This window comes from Hemitrygon akajei, chromosome 19 (assembly GCF_048418815.1).
Source record: "Hemitrygon akajei chromosome 19, sHemAka1.3, whole genome shotgun sequence".
NCBI lineage: Eukaryota > Metazoa > Chordata > Chondrichthyes > Myliobatiformes > Dasyatidae > Hemitrygon > Hemitrygon akajei.
The window spans coordinates 6,722,926-6,739,064 of record NC_133142.1 but is presented as its reverse complement, the minus strand read 5'-3'; the positions used below and the strand labels follow the sequence as shown (position 1 = coordinate 6,739,064).

The window sequence follows — 16,139 nt, the reverse complement described above, 5'->3', positions numbered from 1 at the left end:
GTCTACTTCTGCACCTATTGTCTATTATCTATTGTCTATAATATATAAGCACATGTGTATTTATATACAGGTGTCTGTGCCTGTCTTCACGCATGTATTTATATACAGACGTACATGTATGTGTGCCTATATTTATATATAAGTATGAGTGTGTATATACTCCTGCCCCAAAAGAGGTCCCAATGATGCAGAAATCTGAATCCCTGTCCCCTGCTCCAATCTCGCAGCCACACAGTTATCCTCGACCCCATTCTATTCCTATACTGTCGCGTGGCACAGGCAGCAATCACGATATTACTACCTTTGTGGTCCTGCTTTTCAGCTTCTTTCCTAACTCCCTGTTGTCCGCTTTCAGGACCTCCTCCCTTTTCCTGCCTCTGTCGTTGGTACCAATATGTACCACGACCTCTGGCTGTTCTCCTTCCCACTGCAGGATATCGTGGACGTGATCAGAAACATCCTGACACCTGGGAGGCAAACTGCCATCCGAGTTTCTTTCCTGCATCCACAGAATCGCCTGTCTGACCCCCTAGAGTCCCCTATCACTGCTGCCATCCTCTTCCTTTCCCTACCCTTCTGAGCCACAGGGGCAGACACTGTGCCAGAGTGGCAGCCACTGTTGCTTCCCCCAGGTAGATCATTTCTCCCCCCCCAACATTACTCAAACAGGAGTACTTATTGTTAAAGGGGACAGGCATTGGGGTACTCTCTAGTATCTGACTCTTGCCCTTCCCTCTCCTGACTGTGACCCACTTACCTGTCTCCCGAGGCCCCGGTGTGTGTGTACATGAATGCATGTTTTTGTGCATGTGTGTGTGTAATTGAAAGACTGGATTTAGTTTGTACAGTCTGTCACCAACAGATATGCCACCACGTGCGACCATGGTACAGGTCAGTACCTGGTCTGGAGAGGGGCTGCAGCTTGCTGAGGTACTGGACTACCTTGCGCAAACAGATGGACCCACCATTGGCAGGCGCCTACCAACATCACAGCGAGACAGATCACGTTAGAGAAGTCAAAAGTTATTACCTTCTCTTTAATGCCTGTCGTTTGTCATCCTAACCCAAGCAAGGCACTCTCTTCTTTTGTCAATTAAGCATTAATTGATGAGCTGTTAAATTTTACTGGGCAGGTTAGTGTGAAGTTCTGCCATCAGAGGCCGGCATGATTCCTGGTGAAATATTGCCAGCCTCATTCCACCAGGTTGTAGGTAGCGTTGCAGAACCTCAGCAGGCACAGGGGAGAAGACAACGCGGTGACTGATTAACAACACACACCTACATCTGCCTAATGCCCGGGATCTCAAAGCACTTCACACCCATTACATTCAGACAGCAATGGAACAGGCCATTCAGCCCATTAAGTTTGTGCTGAAATCAACCACCCAATCATGTTAATCTCAATTTATTCTCGTCAGCTGCAACCCCCCAGGGACGATTTTCAATCATTGATTAAATTTGGGAGGAAACCAGAGCTTATCATATTTACACAAAACTATATATCTGTTCTTATTTCAAACAGCTTTCTCTAAATTGATTGTGCTCCCAATGTAGAATGGGGGTGACAGGAATAATAAATCAGAAATGATGGAATGTGACAGCAGACTTGATGGGCTGAATGGCCCAATTCTCTTCGTATCTCTTATGGTCATATGGCAGAAGTGGGGGGGTTTGTGCAAATTTTACACACACACCACCACCAGTGGTCGGGATCAGTTCAGGGTCTCTAGAGACGCAAGGCAGGGGCTCTATCAGCTGTGTGCCGTTGAGTGACCCTGGTTGAGGCAGCCTCTGTTTGGAGTGGTTCTTCCCAACTAGACATTGAACCTTGCAGTTGTTAATGTGCTGAGTCTCATTTATCGTTCACTGGTTGTCACTGTGGATTCAAAGATCAGACACAAGACTGCACCACAATATTGGGGCAACTGTGCCACGTCTGTCAGGACCCTTGTGACGCAGCAGTCAGCTTGTTCTCAGAAATATCCCAGGAGCAATAATGAGGTAAGGAGCAGATGCTTTTTGTAGTGTAGTGGTGGGGTGGAGCTACGTCTCTACGAACAGAGGTGTAAGGAGATCCTTCCCTCCGCTACCCTGCAGGTCACCCTTGGGCAAGGTGTAGCACCTACTTAGCCCCCGACCAGGGTCACATGAAGCCATGGGAGCAGGTGGTGGGTGGCCATATGAGCAGCTGGTGCGTATCACAAGTCCTGGTTATGTGACCACTGACGCCAGGCAGACAATCTCTGAAGAGTATTGATAATGGCTGGGGTCACCCATCTTGTAAAGACACTGCCCAGAAGAAGGCAATGGCAAACCAGTTCTGTAGAAAAATTTTCACGAACCACCATGGTCAAAGGCCACGATCGCCATGTCATACAACATGGCACGTAACGAATGAATGAACCAGTAGTGTTTAACAATAACAGTCATGTACAGATCATGTTATCATGCAACGCTTTAGATAGATAGATAGATACTTTATTCATCCCCATGGGGAAATTCAACATTTTTCCAATGTCCCATACACTTATTGTAGCAAAACTAATTACATACAATACTTAACAGTATAAATATGATATACATCTAAAATCACCCTCTCAAAAAGCATTAATAAACAGCTTTTAAAAAGTTCTTACAGCACCAGCTGTAAGATTGGGGTTCAATTCCCACTGCAGTCTGTAAGGAGTTTGTACGTTCTCCCCATGACTGCATGGGTTTCCTCCAGGTGCTCTGGTTTCCTCCCACAGCCCAAACACTTACAGGTTAGAGTTAGTGAGGTGTGAACATGCTGTGATGGTGCCAGAAGCGTGGTGGCCCTTGTGGGCTTGCCAGAACAACCCTTGTTGATTTGATTTGATGCAAACGACACATCTTACTGGATGTTTCAATGCACATCTGACAAATAGATCGAGTCTATAATCAAATCACTCCTAGCCTTGTCCACAAAATGTGCAAAAAAGCACAGCAAGGCACTCGGTTCTGCCAACCTGACATGACAACTGCTCTGCCCGTGATCGCAAGGAACTGCAGAGAGTTGTGGACACAGCTCAGCACATTGCAGAAACCAGCCTCCCCTCCATGGACTCTGCCTTTACTTCTCACTTCCTCAGTAAAGCAGCCAGCATAACCAAAGACACCATCCACTCCAGTGGGCAGGAGATAACAACAATCTGAAAGCAGGTCCCACCAGGCTCAAGGACAGCTTCTATCCTGTTGTTATCAGATTACTGAATGGTCGCCAGTATGATAAGATGGATTCTTCACCATTCTGATCTTACACCTTGTTGTCTACTTGCACCGGAATTTCTTTGTAATTGCTACACTTCATCCTGCATTCTGTACGGTTTTACCTCGTACTCCCTCAACGTGGACAGATGAGTCTTATATGTCACAATTAGCTTGCAACATTGAAACATACCGTGAAATACATCACTTGTGTCAACAGCCAATGCTTTCCGTGGATGCACGGGGAGCACCCCATAAGTGACGCCACGCTTCCAGAGACAAAGTAGCATCCCCATACCTTACTGAGTGTGATGGAGAGCACTCTGTACACATGCCTAGAAGCAGCAATGGCAAACCACTTCCGTAGGAAAATCTACGCTAACAAGCGATGCCTTGTCATTCTGCTGTCGTTGCAGAGTGTCAGCACTTTAAAGTCTTCCCTTCTATATTTGCAGAATGGTTTGCTCTTTCCTGCCATACACAGTGGATATTCAATTTGTTTAGTAATGGGGATGTTTACATGTGTATATATTGTTTGCATACTGTATTTAAGGTAGATACTTCCTTTTATTTTATAATATGATTGTAACTACATTGTGTGGTGCATCAAATTCCAATTTATATGTATTCAGAAGCTAACTTTGTGGGTAATTAAAGATGGTACGCCCTGGTGTCCAAAAAAAATGGGAGTCATCGCTCTTGGTGGAAGAGAGAGATCGAGCTGCTGGGAGTTCAAACTGGACAAATAGTATGTAGCCATCATTGTGTTTTCTAGTAAATAAATTTTTGTAAATATTGAGTTTTCTTTTCACTATTATTGCTCATTTTTGTAGGTTTAATCTTTGACACATCTAACAAACACCCGTGCACGAAAGTGCCTCCAGCCATTTTCTTTCTTCAGTCAGAACCCATGTAACGTAACACTAACCCTAACCCGTACGTCTTTGGAATGCGGGAGGAAAGCAGAGCACCAGGAGGACACCCGCACGGTCACGGGGTTAACGCATTAACTCCTTAAGGACAGCGGCAGCAGTACCGTGTGATGAATTGATCTGCACGAACAGTATGCAAAACAAGCTTTTCGCTCTACCTCAGTACATGTGACAATAACAAACCAATTCCAATTCCAACTCACGATAAAAGACAAGTTTTATTATTAATTACCCTCCTGAACCAAGAGGTTTGCTGGACAGTTGGAAATCAATAATATTTATAGGTCTGTAGTCATTTATAGGTCAGAAAATTTATGGGCAGATTACCTCCCTTAAAGAACATCTGGAAACATCTAGACTTTGACAACCATCCATGGGTCACCTCCATTTTTTTATCCACAAGGGTTCTAGATTATTCCATTGATTGAATTTAAAACATAGAACATAGAACAGTACAGCACAGGAACAGGCCCTTCAGCCCACTATGTTGTGCTGGACCAGATAAAAAGTATTTTGAAAAAAAAAATCCCTCCTACCCACACAATGTCCACATCCCTCCATCTTCCTCATATTCATGTGCCCATCTAAATGTCTCTTTAAGAGACTCTAATACCATACCATGCACGACTCTCTGAGTAAAAAACTTACCCCTCACATCCTCTTGGAACCTACCCCCTCTCACCTTCAATGGATTTAAAGCCCTCATGTCCCTTGGGATCTGAACTCACATTGTTGCCTAGGTTTTTAAATACTGCCTCAATAACTCAGCAAAGTGCTGGTTGCCCAAAGACACAAGTTCTGACCCACTACAGCTGCAGTTGAGAATTTAAGCTTAGTTCTTCAAATGCAAAGTAAATCAAAGAAATATTTTATAAGCGCATAAAGAGCAAGAAGAAATTAAAGAGAGATTAGGACCTATTACCGAACAAAATGGGAACATATTGCATGGATATGGAGAACATGGGGGGTTTCATAATGAATATTCCGTGACTGTCCTTATGAAAAATAGATGAGGTCATTGCTTTACAGTGAAAAAGTGTAAAATATTCAGTGAGATAGACACAGCAGACAAGGAAGTACGAGCGGCTTAGCATAGAGTCATACAACATGGAAACAGGCCCTTTGCCCCCAGCTGACCAAGGAACCCCCCTAAGCTCGTCCTATCTGTCTGCGTTTGATCCCTCGTAACCAGGGGCTCCCAACCTGGGGTCTATGGACTCCATGCTTAATGGTATTGGTCCATGGAACAAGAAAGAATGAGAAGGCCCGCAGTCAACTTTCCTATCCATGTTCCTGTCCAAATGTGTTTTAAATATTATTATTGCATTTGCTTCAACCACTTTCTCTGGCAACCTATTTTATGCACGCACCAGCCTCTGCATGAAGAAGTTGCCCCTCGGGTCCCCTATAAATCTTTCCCCTCTCAGTTTAAATGATCTATTTTTTTCTCTGGCCCCAAATTCACTGAAATAACTCAGTGATCTGTTCAATTTCACAGAAAACACCACCACCACCAAGAGAAGCAGAGCAGCTTCTCTCCCCTCCGTTACCAGATTTCTGAACAGCCCATGAACCCACTACCTCATTTTCCCTTTTTGTTTGCACTATTTGTTTTTGTAATTTATAGTAATCTTATGCCTTGTACTGCTGCACCAAATCCTGCCGCTGCCTGTAAGGAGTCTGCACGTTCTCCCCGTGACCGTGTCGTTTTCCTCCGGGTGCTCCGCTTTCCTCCCATAGTCCAAAGACGTGCAGGTTGTCAGGTCAATTGATCACTGTAAATAGTCCGCCCAGCAGCCAGCACATGAGACACTATGAAGACCTGCTGTCCTCAGTAAAGAGGAGGAAACTGAGACGGTACGGCCACATAACAAGATCAAGCGGACTCTCAAAGACCATTCTTCAGGGAATGGTGCAGAGGAAAAGAAAACGGAGCAGACAGAGGAAGGAATGGACAGGTAACGTTGTAGAGTTGACCGGAGAGAGCTTTTCAGCAACCCAAGACACTCGCCCACAACTGTGAGAAATGGAGGCTACTGGCTCAGCGCTCATCTGTACAGCACCCCTATGACCCAGGCAGGTTGCAGGATCCATGACCGTGAATTATCCCATGATTAGGCCAGGGATAAACCGGACTATTCCTGGGAAGCACGTCTCAAAGGAGAAGAACGTACAAACTCCTTGCAGGTAGTGGTGGGAATTGAACCAGGGTCACTAGTACTGTGAAGTGTCCTTTGCGCTAGCGTGCATCCCAATCATTGCAAACTTCTTTTGTAGGCAAGCAAAGTTTCGTTAACACTGAGGTCAGAGGGCCAACGGGCAACAAAATTTCTGAACGGCACCTCACATTCTGCCGAGGTGTATTAGACATCTGGTATTAGACATTTCAACCCAGGGAAACAGATACTCTCTGTCCACTCTATCTAACAACCCGATGGCACGAACACTGAATTCTCCAACTCCAGGAAACTTTCTCTCTCCTCTGTCCCTTTCCCTTCTGCCCCGATCTACCCATGTCCTTCCACTCGCACCGTTCTTTGCAAAGCCAGCCCTCTCATCGCCCTGCTTCGTCCCCCCCCCCCCACCCACACTCCTCTGTCCGTGACCCACACACTCCTGAGCAATAAAGAACTCCTGATCTCCCAGCCTACCTCACTGTGCACTTTACTCGCCTGCCTGCTCTGCACTTCTCCTGTAACTGTAACACTCCATTCAGCATTCTGTTTTCCCTCGATGTACCTATGTATGGCATGATAGAACACAGAACAGTACAGCACAGGAACAGGCCATTCAGCCCACAATGTTGTGCTGAACCACCTAAAAACGAAATCAAAAACACCCAAGCACTAATCTCTCCTACCTACACAACATCCATAACCCTCCATCTTCCTCACATCCATGTGCCTCTAATATATTCGCCTCTCCCTCCATACCAGGCAGCGCATTCTAAGCATCTACCACTCTCTGAGTAAAAAGAATTATCCCTCACATCCCTTTTCACCTATCCCCTCTCACCTTCAATGCATGGCCCTCTGGTATTAGACACTTCAACCCAGGGAAACAGATACTCTCTGTCCACTCTATCTCTGCTTCTCATAATCCTGTAAACCTCCGCCAGCTCTCCCCTCAGCCCCCACCGCTCCAGAGAAGACAACCCGAGTTTGCCCAGCCTCTCATGATGGCACATGCCCTCTAAACCAGGCAGCATCCTGGTAAAGCTCTTCTGCACCCCCTCCAGAACCTCACCATCCTTCCTGTAGCGGGGTGATCAAACTGCCTGCAATGCTCCAGCCTGAATAGTATAAATAGCAGGTTTCTCACTGTATTGACAATAATAAGTCAGTCCGAATGACCTATTCCAGATGGTGCTCGAACTGGGGGGAACTGCAAATGGAGGTGTTCCCACGGGCCTGCTGAGCTTGTGCGGGGCTGGGAGGTCCTGAAGACCAGGCTAAACCCGAGGGGAACGGTGGTAGATGATGAAGTGTGTAGTTCGTCACTTCACCGTAGGGCAGGGGTTCCCAACCTCGTACGCCATGGACCCTCACCGTTAACCGAGGAGTCCGTGGACCCCTGGTTGGGAACCCCTGACCTAATGGAGCCACACCCAAGTCGTCCACCAATCACGTTCACAGCCCTGAACCCAGCAAGCTAGTCTGCTACCTCCAACATTACACGTTTGTTCGGCACGTCAGGCTAACACTTCCACTGCCTCTCTGCCCCAAAGCAGACAGAGAAAAACACCTTACACTGGGTTAAACACATCTAATGGAAGATCTCAGCCTGAGATGTTGACTCCAATCACAAACAAGAGAACATCTGCTGATCCTGGAAATCCGAGTAACACACATACAAAATGTTGGAGGAACTCAGCAGGCCAGACAGCATCTATGGAAGAGAGTACAGTCGACGTTTCAGGCTGAAGCCCTTCTGCGGGATGAGTTAAGCCCAAAACGTCAACTGTACTCTTTTCCATAGATGCTGCCTGGCCTGTTGAGTTCCCCCAGCATTTTGTGCTCAAAGATAAGGCTTCCGGGTGGAAGTAGATAGGACACAAGTGTTTAAGAATCTGTTAGATACACATGTGAATATGTGTATAGGGATAGGGACCACGTCCAGGGTTCAATTTGCAGTTGTGTTCAGTACAGACAGTGTAGGCCAATGGGCCAGTTCCTGGGTGTACTGTTCTATTCTCTATATCAGAGAGTTCTCCCTCTCCCCGCTCCCCTATTCAATAATTTATTCCAAAAAGCTGGAGCATATGGACTGGCACACTAAATTATGGGGCATATAGAAAGGGTGAATGCCTGCAGGCTTTTTCCACTGACACTGGGTGGGACTACAACTAGAGGTCATGGGTTAAGGGTGAAGGGTGAAAAGTTTAAGAGGAACAGGAGGGGAAATTTCTTCACTCAGAAGGTGATGTGAGTTTGGAACGAGCTGCCAGTGGAAGTAGTGGATGAGGGTTCGATTGCAACATTTAAGAGAAGTCCGGATAAGTACATGGATGGGAGGGGTATGGAGGGCTGTGGTTTGGGTGCAGGTCGATGGAACTGGGCAGAGTAACATTTTGGTATGGACTAGGCTGACCGAGAGGCCTGTTTCTGTACTCTTTAACAGATTATCTGGTTATCAAAAACTGCGGCTTGCGGAATCCCTCAAAACACAAAACAGCTGCTGTGTCCCCAGTCTAGTTGAAGTATTATATCAGCTGTAGGACCCAGCTGAGGGGTGAGAGGCACTACAAAAGTGTAAGTGTGCACCTTTTCTGCGCTTGACCCCAAGACAAAGCACACACGCCACATCAAGGAGCGCGGGAGGGCTGACGGCGGCCCAGTTCTCCACTGACCCCTCCCAGCCACCCCGACGAAGCTCGCGACCAGTACCGCCCACACTCACCAGGACTTTATGCTCGCCAGTCAGATTGGGAGGTTCACACAGGAGCTGCGTCTCCGAGACAGTCAGCACGCACGGGTTGTCGCCGATCAGCACCGTGTAGTTCAGCTTGACATTGCCTGGCGCATTGGGGATCAGATTCCGCCCCTAGGAGGAAGGCAGACCAGTGAGTCTAGTTGGGTGTCCGGAGGATAAATGTTTGGCAGGTCCCCCGCCCAAGGTAAGCGTCAGTTCCTTGATGCCTCACAGAGAGGAGAAACAATAAAGCATAGCTTTGTTCAAAGTCCCACTGTATCTCAGCACAAAGGAGACTGTTGGTGACATTCAGAGACCAAATGTTGAAGGCCGATTGCTGGTGAAGACCGTTTGTTAGTGAAGGTCGAAGGCCGACAGTTGGTGAAGGTCAAAGGCCAGTTGGTGAGAGGACTTGATCAAGGTTCCCGCCTCCATAGATAGAGAGGCAACAACCTTCACCAAGTCACCCTCTAACCCTCTACAACAATTGGACTTTACCAACAGTCAGCTTCTGATTTTTAACAGCAGCTAAATTTGGAAATACCCGGCCCCTAGCAACAACAACCAGCCTCTGGCCTTCAGCATCAGTCTGCCAGCATCCCCCCGGCAACAGCTATCCGCCATTCTTCGGCAATTGTCAGCCGCCGGCCTTCAGCAACAACTGACAAGCTGAAACCGTCAGTCGGCAACCTTCTGCAACAGCCGGCCCTTCTGCCACTCGGTCATAAACACAAGACATTCGACAGATGCTGGAAGTCTTGAGCTACGCACACAAAATGCTAGAAGAACTCAGCAGACCAGGCAGCGTCTACAGAAGGGAATAAATAATCCATGTTTCAGACTGAGACCCTTCCTCGGGACTCTTCCGTTTGTGATTTGCTGCTCACTTCGAGGTCTACCTACGCTGAAAAAGTTTAAACCTTGCTGTCCTGGTGAAAGGTCTCGGCCTGAAATGTCAAGTTACTGCCCTTGGCCTGGTCTGCTGAGTTCCTCAGGCCCTTTGTGTGGGTGTTGCCATTTAGTCAGGTCACAGCTGATCAGAATCTGGCCTTCACTCCACCTTCCCATCCGATTCCCCCACCGATGTCCAAACCCACCGCCTCCACAAACTTAGTAACGTCCCCTACACGATCCCCTCCTTTCCTCACCTTCAGTATCACTGGGGAGCTGGGTTTCAGCTCCAACGACCCTGAAGGACTCAGCATCTCGAAGGAGGGGTCAGGGTAGTAGGTGAAGCCGGTCCCGTTGATGATCAGCACAGACTGGACATTGTCCATGACAAAGCCAACCTCGTCCGGTTGAACTGGGCCGTCCAACGAGTTGCGGCCGCTGTGTGCGATGGAGGGGGCTTTGCAAACCATGGCCGTATCGTTCAACACCCGGCACTCCTGTAAAGGTACAACATCCTTGACAACATGGCAATTAGACGAGGGGCTTCAACATCGAGGGGAGGGCAGCAACCGGTACCACTCCCCATGGCAGAAATGTCTCACACCAGAGGCCATGCATTTCACGTGAGAGGGGGTGAGTTTGAAGAGATAAACGCTTCTTATGGAAATAACTCAGAAAATGGGTAGCTCAGCTAGCTGATGGTTGGGTTGAGATGTTCTCTGATTTTGGCAATCTATCAGCAAATGTTTTGTCACTATACGAGGAGACATCCTCATGATACATCCTCGTATGGTGACAAAACACTTGCAAATGGATTGCCAAGATCGGAGATGCTTCTTATAGCGGGAGAGTCTAGGACCAGAGGGCACAGCCTCAGTATAGAATACCCCCTTAGTATAGCGATCAGGGGAATATCTTTAGCCAGAGGGTGGTGAATCTCTGGGATTCTTTGCCACAGACAGCTGAGCAGGCCAAGTCATTAGGTATACTTAAAGCCGGGTTTAAAGCGGGGATTGATATGTTCTTGATCAGGAAAAACGTCAAAGGTTACGGGGAGAAGGGGACTGAGAGGGATGATAAACCGGCCAAATAGCAGCACAGATATAATGGGCCAAATAGGCTAATCCTGCTCCTACGTCTTATGGAGACATGCAAGGAAGTTTTTTTTTTACACAGAGTGGTGGCTCCCTGCAATGTGCTGCTAGGGTTGGCAGTGGAGGCAAATATGATAGAAGTGTCTGAGGTCCTTAGACTGGCACATGAATACACAGATTCGGGGGGGGGGATATGGGCACGGAGCAGCCATAGGGGAATGGGCATCATTAGCTGAATTAGTTCAGAACAATAGAGTGTGCTGAAGAGCCTGTCCTGCACTGTAATGTTCGATGTTCTACATTCTACACTCAGCGGCCACTATATTAGGTAAACCTGCTCATTAATGCAAATATCTAATCATCCAATCATGTGGCAGCAAGTCAGTGCATAAAAAAGCATGCAGACATGATCCAGAGGTTCAGTTGTTATTCAGACCGAACATCAGAATGAGGAAGAAATGTGATCGAAGTGACCTTGACCGGAGAATAATCGTTGGCGCCAGACGGAGTGGTTTCACAGTATCTCAGAAACTGCTGATTTCCTGGGATTTTCATGGGCCGAACAGGGATTGGACAGAGTATTCCCAACCACAGAGTGATCGGACAGAACAGATAGAGAGACATTGTTCCAATTGGTTGAGGAATTCAGGACATGATCCAGGAAAGAGCACAAGGTGATGTGAGGGGAAACCTGCAGACAGAGAGTGAATGCATTGCCTGGGGATTGGTGGAGACAGGTTCAACTGGAGCTGGTGAAATTGGGAAATTAAAATAGACAGATTGGTTTATTATTGACACATGTACTGAGATATGGTGAAGAACTTGTCCTGCATACAGTCCATACACATAATTTCATCACGTCAGTACATTGAGGTAGAACAAGGTAAAATAATAACAGAATACAGAATGAAGAATAGAGAGCAACAGCTACTGAGAAAGTGGAGTGCAGGTGAACAATAAGTGGCCGAAAGGAAAGAAGCTGTAGAGAAGATCAGGAGAGGAACTAATTAGATTGGCTTTACATTGGGGCAGTACAGATCTGATGGGAAGAATGGCCTTCTTCCTGGCTGTAACCTTTCTTCGTTGCTGGAAGATGTCTCTGACTAGGCCCTAGTATTACATTCTTGCAGGAAAGGAACCTAGCTCGCCCGTGTCCCTTGGGTTCTCAGCTTGTTGTTTAACCCTCTGTTAAAACTCACCAGCCAGGTAGTATAAGCATTAAATTTAGGCACTCACATTTGTCGACTGATCTTTGCCGTATTTCGCTCGAATCCTGGGCTCCTGAATTGTGGCGAAGTTGGTACCTGTCACAGTGAGAGGCGTCCCACCACTTGTTGTAGAGGGAGAAAGAGTGAGAGAGTGGAAAGGAGAGGGAGAGAGTGAGTGAGAAAGGGTGAGAGAGAGAGAGTGAGAAAGGGTGAGAGAGAGGGAGATAGAGAGAGAGAAGGAGGGGAAAGGGGAAGCGAGACATAAGGTGAAGGATGGAGGTAATGATAGAGAGAAAGGTAGGAATAGGGAGAAAGACAGAGAGAGATGGAGATGGAAAGGGAGAGACATCAGACATTCAGACAAATTGAAAGAGAGAAATGAAAAGGGATAGGGGAGGGAAAGAAAATTAATCAGTCAATCATGATCCAGTCAAAATTATCCAAAAGTTCCCCAATCTCCGGCACACTCTGGCCATCTCCTGATAGCCACTGGATAGCCACTTCCATCCTTCTGTTAGGCCTTCACAGGAGACCTGCTGGGCCACTCCCGAGATCAACAACCCAGTATAGAATGAAGAGACCACCACACTGTTAGACGTAAAAATCCTCGGGCAACGTTAACAATCACATTGTGTTGCCTTTGAGAGCTCCAGGAGGTCAAAGTTTCTCAGTGAAGAGAAGGGGGTGAAGAATGAGGGAAAACAAAAAAGGGGAGAGGAGGAATGGCCTGCACATCACCTCCCTCTGGTTCCCCTCTTCCTGCCCTTTCTTCCATGGTCCACTGTCCTCCTACTGGATACCACTTTCTTCAGCTCTTCCACCTCAACTTCGCACATTATCCCCTCCCCCACCCACCCACCAAGCCCCTAACCTGGTCTCACTTATCACCTCCTAGCTCGTCCCACTTCCCCTCTCTCCGGCTTCTTTCCCCTTCCCTTCCAGTCCCAATGAAGGGGCACGGCTTGAAATGTCCTCTCCATTTCCCCCCAGAGATGCTGCCTGACCTGCTGACTTCCTCCAGCTTTGTGTGTGTGTTATTTCAGATTTCCAGCATTTGCAGAATCTCTTGGGTCTATTTGCTGGAAGACCTCAGTGGGTCAGGCGGCATCTTTGGATGGGAATGGACACTCAATGTTCTGGGTTGAGATCTTTCATCTGAACATCTCAGGGAACACAATAGACATTTCTTCATCACTGAGGATCTAAATAGATATACAGGCATCCGTTAGTCTCGTGAGACCATGGATCTGCGCCTTGGAAGGTTTACAGGGTGCAGGCCTGGGCAGGGTTGTATGGGAGACCAGCAGTTGCCCAAGCTGCAAGCCTTCCCCTCTTCATGCCACCGATGTTGTCCAAGGGAAGGGCACTAGGTGCCGTCGCAGAGCAATGTGTGGTTAAGTGTCTTGCTCAAGGACACAACACGCTGCCTCAGCTGAGGCTCGAACCAGTGACCTTCAGATCACTAGACCGATGCCTTATCCACTAGGCCACGCGCCAACACATCTAAATAGAACATAGAATATTAAACAGTATAGTAAAGGCCCCTCAGCCCATGATGTTCTGCCAGTATGTTAACGTACTCTAAGATCAATATAACAATTCCCTCCTATATACTCCTCCATTTTTCTATCATCCCTGTGACTAATGGAACATAGAGCAATCCTGGGACCCTCTACCCAACATTACTATGGAGTATCTTCACTAGAGGGGATGCAGAGGACGCCATTGTCTTCCTGAACATGGTTAGGGAAGGTCATACAGCATGAACACAGGCCATTTGACCTAACTTGTCCATGCCAACCAAGATGTCCATCCAAACTAGTCCCACTTTCTAACTTTTAGCCTGCATCCCTTCCTTGTCAAACTCAAGGGAGATGTGGGCCTCACAAACACGGCACACACCTCCAAAACATTTCCGCATTCACTCTTCCCTCGAGGAGAAGAATGTGCTGAAAATTGTTGGATTTATTAATAATTCTTATATTAGGATGTTAAATAGCTTAGGACTTTATTTCCTGGAGCATAGGAGAATGAAAAAAACACTACCTGGTTTACTCCATCTCTCCTCTTATGACAGGATCTTTAATCTAGGCAGCATCCTGGTAAAGCTCTGCACCCTCTCCAAAGCTTAAGAGGATGTCTCCGGTGTTAGCTATTGCCACCTGGGGAAAAGGCTCTGGCTGTCTACTCTCACTACATATTACAAGGATATACGTACAGTATTTATTACAGGGATGTCACCAGAACTTGAGGACCTACGTTATACGGAACAGTTGAACAGTTCAATACTTCACTCCCTGGAGTACAGGAGAATGAGCGGAGAGTTGAGAGAGATATACAAAATTATGACAGGTACAGACAGGGTAAATGCAAGCAAGTTTTTTTCCACTGAGGTGGGAGGGGTTAGAACTGGAGGTCATGGGTTAAGGGTGGAAGGTAAGGAGGGACTTGGTCACTCAGAAGGTGGTGTGAGTGTGGAAGTGGCGGATGTGAGTTTGAACGCAACACTGAAGAGAAGTTTGGTTAGGTACGTGGATGGGAGGGGGTGTGGAGAGCTGTGGTCCTGGTGCGGGTCAATGGGGCTTCGAAGGATTAACAGCTCAGCTCACACTAGCTGTAGTGCTCTATGACTCTCAGTTCTGAAGTGGGTTTGGTGGGATATTTGCAGAGCACTTCAAAGAGAGATATCACACATACAATGGGCAGAACAGACTTCGATGCTGCAGAATTCTGTGGTAGGAAAGAGCAAGTCAAAAATGCAGACGTTTTGAAAAATTGGATCCTGCAGTCTTTTAAAAAAAAAAGCAGAGAACATGTACTTAGCTGAAAATAAGCTTAAAAAATTTAAAAATGATGCACCATACTTGTCTGTGAAAGGCAGTGAAAAGACATTTCCATTTACTCAGTTTTTCTGATGAGGGATTGTCAAGAGAACAGCATTAGTTCATGAATAATTCTCTGATAGTGGCCCTTGCCATAACGCCAAGTGACAGTGTCTGAGAGCTCAGTTTGTGCCAGGTCAGTCGGCTGGCAAGTAGCCACTATGCCAGTGATGCTGCCATTCACATACAGCACAGAACAGTGTGGTACAGTAACACACCCTTCGGCCCACAACATCTGTGCCAGCCGTAACCCCAAATTAAACAGTTCCCGCGTGATCCCTACCTGGCCATTTGCAACATGGCTAAGTGCCTCTTAAAATATCCTGTCATATCTGCTTCCATCACCCACCTCTGGAAGCTGTTGGAAAACCCTTGCTGCTCCCAAAAAAACTAACTTATAGAAAGTTTAAATCCATCCTCATCTCCATGTGTCTATGCCATTGTCATCTTGGCTCTGTCTGGATGGCATGCAAAACTGAAGTTTCTCACAAACACAAGAAAGACTGCAGATTCTGGAAATCCAGAGCAAATGGAGAAAGTCAGCAGGTCAGGCAGCATCTATGGAAATTAATAAACAGATGACATTCCAGGCTGAGACCCTTCTTCAGGACTGAAATAGAAGGGAGAAGATGCCAGAATAAAAAGATGAGGGGAAAGAGGCTAGCTGGAAAGAGATAAGTGAAAACAGGAGGGTAGGAAAGATAAAGGGTTGGAGAGGAAGGAATCTAACAGGAGAGGGGAGTGGACCATAGGAGAAAAGGAAGGGTGAGGGGACCAGGGGAGGTGACAGGCAGCTGAGAAGAGGTAATAGAAAAGGGGAGATGGGGGAGGGAAAAAAAGTACCGGAGTGAGAAATCAATATTCACACCATTGGAAGCTCCAGAGACGGAAGGTGTTGCTGTTCCACCCTGAGGGTGGCCTCATCGTGGCACAAGAAGAGGCCATGGACCAACATGTTGGATATGGAATGGGAATCAGAATCCCCTATCACCCAGT

General features: G+C 47.1%; 1 protein-coding gene across 5 annotated transcripts in view; it reads right to left on the bottom strand.

The window, feature by feature from the left end:
- Positions 1-16,139, bottom strand: part of LOC140741720 (plexin-A1-like) — a 436,373-nt gene that overhangs the window by 69,755 nt on the left and 350,479 nt on the right. For all 5 annotated transcript variants that reach the window (XM_073072023.1, XM_073072027.1, XM_073072026.1 and 2 more), the window contains 3 exons: positions 12,290-12,383; positions 10,217-10,456; positions 9,057-9,200 (listed from right to left, as the gene is read on the bottom strand). In XM_073072023.1, the coding sequence (XP_072928124.1) occupies positions 9,057-9,200; positions 10,217-10,456; positions 12,290-12,383 (478 nt within the window). The remainder of the gene's footprint in view (positions 1-9,056; positions 9,201-10,216; positions 10,457-12,289; positions 12,384-16,139) is intronic.